At 59.1% G+C, this 6,018-nt stretch overlaps 1 protein-coding gene across 3 annotated transcripts; it reads right to left on the reverse strand.

The window, feature by feature from the left end:
• Positions 1–170: 170 nt before the first annotated feature.
• On the reverse strand, positions 171–5,923 carry CNP (2',3'-cyclic nucleotide 3' phosphodiesterase). 3 transcript variants are annotated; one of them, XM_058705451.1, is made up of 4 exons: positions 5,777–5,923; positions 3,913–4,582; positions 2,060–2,199; positions 171–691 (listed from the first exon to the last, which is right to left on the reverse strand). In XM_058705451.1, exons 1-4 carry the CDS (start codon positions 5,777–5,779, stop codon positions 242–244), a joined length of 1,263 nt encoding a protein of 420 aa, XP_058561434.1. In that variant the 5' UTR covers positions 5,780–5,923; the 3' UTR covers positions 171–241. The 3 variants fall into 3 exon arrangements, with proteins under 3 accessions (XP_058561434.1, XP_058561433.1, XP_058561435.1); XM_058705450.1 differs by lacking the exon at positions 5,777–5,923 and adding an exon at positions 5,610–5,722; XM_058705452.1 differs by lacking the exon at positions 5,777–5,923 and adding an exon at positions 4,746–4,921.
• Positions 5,924–6,018: the final 95 nt, after the last annotated feature.

Consider the following 6,018-nt stretch of genomic DNA (forward strand, 5'->3'; position numbering starts at 1 on the left):
GTTCCAGGCCCAGCTTGGCTCAGCCTGGGCAGCTTTGCTCTGGGTTCCTGAATGGTGCCTCCTACCCCACCTTGTGTTGAAAGCTTGGGCATTAGCGGGAGGAGGGTGGGCAGGAAAAGTTACAAGTTTTTAAAAAGTTACAAGAAGGTTAACTTTGAGTAAAAAAAAAAAAAGCAGAAGGCATGCTTCCCTCTCCCTGCTCTCCCTGTAAGGAACAAGGGGCTGACCGCGGCAAGGACACTCAGATGACGGTGCAGGACTGGAAGGCACCCCCCTTGCGGCTGCCGTGCGTGGGCACAGGTTTGCCCTTCCCGTAGTACCCCGTGAAGATGGCCCTGACCTCCATCTTCTTGGCCAGGCTCAGCAGCCAACGCCCGCTGCCCAAGGAGTAGAGTTTGCCCCGGTGTAGCTCACCCACCTCCTCGCCTCGGCTGCCCCCCTTCTCCTGCCGCACAATCTCCAGGAGGTCAATGCCCGTCTGCACGGCCTCCACGTCCCCCGCGCAGCCGAGGGTGATGTGAGCACGGCTGCCCCGGGGCAGGCTGTCAGAGGGGGACAGCTTGTCCACGTCATTTGGCCACAGCGGCAGCTCCTGCTCGCTCAGCTCCACCCGGGCTCCGGCAGTCTTGGGCGTCACGAAGAGGGCAGTGACAGTCAGCGTGAAGGCCTTGCCGTAGGATTTCTTCACCACCTGTGGGGAGAGGACGACAGCTAAGCTGGAGGTGGTGGCCCCTGCGGTGGACAGCTGACCAAGGATGGACCTGACAGAGGTGAGCACGAGGCAGCCGAGCCCTGGGGGGAAAGCCGCACGCAGCCCGTGTGTTCCAGGAGGACATCTTTCTACGGACACCGTTCAGGCTAATGTGACAAAGCCAAGGTGCCAGAGGTGCCAGACATGGGCAGAGTTGGAAGCCAGACTCCCTGAACTCAGCCATCCTCCCTGCCCACCAGCTGCAGGGCTCCGAGCAAGCTGTTTAACCTTGCTGTGTTGGCTTATTCACCTGTAAAACAGGGATGATACTAGAACCTACCTCGGTGCCTGGATTAAAGGAGTATCTGGGTGAAGACTCTAGAAGAGTAACAGGCATGTGACAAGTGCCAATGCCATTGCTATTCAGTTCATCCTGGTAATAAGCCACCCTGGTACCCAGGCAATATCCCAGAGGACAGGGTGGGGCCAGAAGTCAATGCCTTCAACCAGAATCTACCCCGTACACCTTGGTTTACATCTGATTACATGTCTGGTTATATCTGATTCTCTGAAAAAGGCCATCTTTCCCGACTGACCATAAACGTCTCCACTTTTGCTCACAATCCCTTGTGTCTAGCGCAGAACAGGTGCTTAATAAATATTGTTACGCGCACGAGTGGTTGGGATGGTAGTGGACAATGTTACGTATTCGTTCATGCAGCTGTGCTAGGTGCCAAGAACACTACCACAAACCAAAGTAAAGAATGCAAGTTGGGGAGACCAATAAACAGGAAGATGGCTGCCGCATCAACCTAGGCAGACGAGCAGGGGAGACACCGGGGAGGCTGGAGACAGCAGCGTGCGGCCGGGCGACACCTGCTATGTAAGGACCACACGGCAGAGGCTAGGGCGGCAGCAGAGTGGGAGGGAGGGGTCTGGCACCTCAAAGCCAACAAGCCTCACTATCCCTCCATGCGCCCTACTCCAGGGCAAGACCAGGCCTAGGACCCGGGGACAGGGATGTCAGAGCACCAGGCTCCCTGGGGGCAGGGGACATCTGGCCTTCGGGACTCCACACAAGCTTAGGCCAGAGCACGAGTCTGCTGCCGGGCATCAAAAGTAAAATGCTCTGGTGGGCGGGCCTTCGGGGTGAATGCACAGGCCGGTGGCGTGCTGGGCAGGGGGGTGCTCCCCAGAAAGGGTAGGTGACATCTGTGTGACTAAGCCTGTGGAGGGATGAAGGGAGCAGGATATGCCATTTCTTCTGAGAGGCTGTCTGGTTTCTGGTGTCTGCCTTGAACTGGCACCCATCTCCAGGAGACCCTGCCCTCTCCCCACCTCAGCTGGGTGTCCCTGGGGGGCACTCACATCCTGCTGGGCATACTCTTCTGCCCCAGCAGCCTTCCCGTAGTCACAGAACTTGGTTGTGCAGTGCAGCACGCCTGGGGGTCTCTTCCCAAAGTAGGTGACCAGTTCAATCTTCTCCCTGGGCTCATCCCCAGAGACAACTGCAGGGAGAGAGAGTGGGGCAGTCAGGGCAGGAGAGCAGGGGCCATCCCAACATCTGTCACCACAACCATGGAGGCTCAAGAGGAAAAAAAAAACAAAAAACTGGAGATCAAACAGAAGTTCCTCAGTAATCCACAATAATTCACTCATTTACTAGGTGGTCAAACAGCCACGCCAGAGCTACAAAAAGGTGTCTAAATTCCTTGACTTCACATTAGTTATGCAGATTTTTATAGCTCTTTTCCAGATTTGAAAACTAAGGCACTTATAACCCAGGGACAGGCAGCAGAGGCCAAGGGAATCGGCTTCAGCAGCTACACGTCTGAAAGAGGGAAGCAAGTCATGAAAAATAGGGTAGAAAGGCAAAGGAGTGTTGGAACTGTGCGGCACGACGGAAGGAGTCAGAGCATAATTAATATCCCAGCCCACTCATAAGCCCTTCGGCCTGGGGCAAGTGATCGACCCTTATCTGTCTTTATCAAGTACCATCAGGGTGACTATACACCCATTTCCCCAGGGTCACTCCGAGTCGTGCCCCACTGCACTCGGAGCTTCCTGGACAAGAAGTTACCTGGTCACCAGAGCATGTACCTTGCAGGCCTGTTTGGAGGAGACCATGCTTGGGATATGAAGAGATATTACGTGGCGAGACTTGGAGTATCCGGGGTTTCAATTTCCAGACTCTAGGCCTGTGGCTAGCTTCCGAGTCACTAGGTCTGTCCTATTTACTCCCAGAGTCTAGTCCCTGCGAGGATGTCGCTTACCCTCCCCAGGGGTGGGAGACCCGAGAGCAGGCCCATTACATTTCTCCTGCTGTGTCGCAGGCAGAAAAGGATTGTAGTTTTTAACGGTAAAAGCAGTTTCAAGAGGCAGCCACTCTCCAAGGCAGAGCCACCAGCTCTAACCAGGAGCCCTGCCTGGCCGGTGCTTTTCTGCCAAGCCGTTCCGGGCACAGGGGTCACACCTGGACGATGTCACCGTAGGCTCCACGGCTTCCTGGTTTCCCAGCATTCCAGCCTTAGGAGCCAAGAAGGGTCTCTGAGCAACGCGCAGGCACAAATCACCTGCCTCTGAGTGATAACACAGAAACATGGGTGGGGACACTGCAAGTAGAAAGATGGTCCAAAATGGGGGGAAACCAGTCTGAGACCTGGACCCATCCTCAGTGAGGTCACAATAGTCCTGTCAGTTTTGGGCAGCTTAGGATTCCATGGAATATTTTAAGTTTATATTTTTAGTAATCTCTACGCCCAACACGGGGCTCAAACGCATGACCCTGAGATCAAGAGCCAGGTGCTCTTCCCGCTGAGCCAGCCAGGCGCCCCCTCCGTGGAATACTTTATCTCAAAAGATGGTTCTGCGGCTAAAAACAAGTTAGAAGACAACGGGACCAGATCCTCCCTCTAAGGTTATACGAAATGTTGATGCATTTCCTGTCTATGTTTCCTGCCCTGAAGACAGGGTCAGTGGTCTCTATGGGGGGGAGGGGGGGAGGGGGAGTAGGAAGGGCGCAGTGAGAGGAGAGGTGCCCCGGGGAGCGCCTCCCCCCACAGCCCACCGTGCCTCACACCAGGTGAGCCTCCACCTGCCTGCCACAGCCGGCTCCCCACGCGGGGACACCACGCGGTCCCGGGCACACAGCACCCCGTGCCCAGCGAGGGAGGCTCGCGAATGAGGCTAACCGCCCGCACCCTGGCCAGCCTGCCACCTACAGTGTCGCAGCTCCTTCTTGAAGGCCTTGTGGTTCCCCAGCTCCTCCAGGAAGGCCTGGCTGGCTTTGCGGAGGCTCTCGGAACTCTTCTTGGTCAGGAACCAGCCGAAGTAGAGCGGCAGGAAGTCCTTCTCCAGCCCCGGCTTCAGCTTCTTCAGCTCGTCGGCCGACAGCTGCCACTGATTCTTCTCCTTGAGCTGGGCACAGTCCAGCCGCCACGCCGTCTTGGGCTCCACCAGCACCACCTGGTACTGGTACTGGTCGGCCATGTCAAAGAGCTGCTCCAGCCGCTCCCGCTCGTGGTTGGTGTCGTCCAGCACCAGGACGCGGATGTCCCGGCGGCAGTAGGCCGCCAGGTCCTCGTCCAGCCGCTTGTACTCCTCAGAGAAGTCTCCTCGAATGCCGGGGTTAATCTTGTACGCGTCGGCAGACACCATCTTGGTGCCGTCGCGGTACCTGTCCACAATGACCCGCGCCAGCGTGGACTTGCCGCTCCCCGGCAGGCCTCGCAGGATGAAGAGCGTCTTGCACTCTTGCAGTGTGGCCACCGTCTCCTCATCCTGCAGGAAAGGAAACTGCAGCTCAGGCTTGTCCTTGGCCCCTGAGGATGACATTTTGCGGAAGAAGATCTTGGGCAGGAACGCGTGGCTCTTTCGGGAGAAGCTTCTATTCTGTGTGAGGAGGGGAAGAGCAGAGTCAGCCAGCTCGCCTGGGGCCACCCCGCCAGTCTCTCGCCCCTTGTCTCTGGCCTCCTTCGAATCGAATCGGGGCTCCCAGCCCTGAGTTACAAGCAGCCCCGGGGCTGCGGGCACCCTGCCGGGCGGCAGCTCGAACCTTTCCCTTCTCTGTAGTATGTAGCGGTCAGCCTCTGGTTGTAGAGGAGGGAGGGGAGAGCTTGTCTGGGCGCTCCTCAACTCTTAATTCCCTCTGGCTGGAGCTATAGCTTCAGGGATCCCCCACTGCTGCCACCTCTCAAGGGAAAGCGTTAAGTGTGCGCCTGTGGTTCTAGGCGAGGACCCTAATTTTATATTCCTGGCACCTATTAAGGATGACCTCTTTGGAGGTGGGGCTGCTATGTCTGGGCAAAGCCACAGCTGCCCTGGCTCTGGGTGTGCAGAGGAGGGTGGGGGTGGAGAAGGGTTACCCAAAGACTGCCTCCCTCCCCCGAACAAGGGCAGCAACAGATAATACTCTCTTGTCTGGGATGGGGGGGGGGACAATGGTCCCACAGAAGGCCTGGTGGGGGGCAGGGCAGGAGAGCGCCGCACAAAGGGCCTCATTCACCACGCCTGCCACCTCCTCCTCTGCCCTTGGCCCCCCCTACAAAGTCGTGGTCTTTGTGCCTGCCCCAGGACCGCGCGGTCCAGGGCACCTGCGTCCAGGGTCCAGCTCTGTCCACCACTTTGTCAGCGGCACCTCCCTGAGCCACTTGTTTTCCGCCCCGCTAAAAGCCACAGGTGGTAACACTTGTTGCGGTACGCGGTCTCCCACAGCGGCTCCGCCCCCAGGCAGCAGCACTCCGAGCGCTGCGCTGGCCCTCGCTTTTCTCAGACAAGGCCCGCGGGCCGGAGAAGGCGAGGAATGCCCACCCCGCGCTACCCCCGACCCAGACTCGGTCTGCCCGGCTCCCGCGGCGCCCGGCACCCGCCCTCCTGCGGCGGCCGTGCCGCCCTCCCACTCGGCTCGCGTCTCCCCTACCTCGGGCTGCACTCCACGGCCCAGAAGCCAGAGCTCAACTCCGGAACTTCGAGTGCTCATTTGCATGGCACTTCCTCCCGAAAATCCCCCCACACTCCCGTTTTCCGTAAGGGTACTTCGCCGGCCCGGCCCGCTCCCTCCGCTCCCGCCTCCCCGCGCCCGCTCACCATGATGAGGGGGGCGCCGCCGTCGCCGCCTAGGCAGGCACTAGCTCTCCGGGACCTCCCGCCTGCGCGGAGGGACACGGAGCCCAGCCGTGGTACGACCCCCGCGGAGCAGCCTTATATAGCCCGGGGGGGCGGAGCGCGCGGCGGGCCAGGGCGGGCCGGGGCGGGGCTCTCGGCGCAGGCGCGGCGAATCGAAACCCGAAACTGACTGCGCGCGGGAGGAAGCGGCCGCCCAGCCCCCA

This window comes from Neofelis nebulosa, chromosome 16, assembly GCF_028018385.1.
Source record: "Neofelis nebulosa isolate mNeoNeb1 chromosome 16, mNeoNeb1.pri, whole genome shotgun sequence".
NCBI classification, from domain to species: domain Eukaryota; kingdom Metazoa; phylum Chordata; class Mammalia; order Carnivora; family Felidae; genus Neofelis; species Neofelis nebulosa.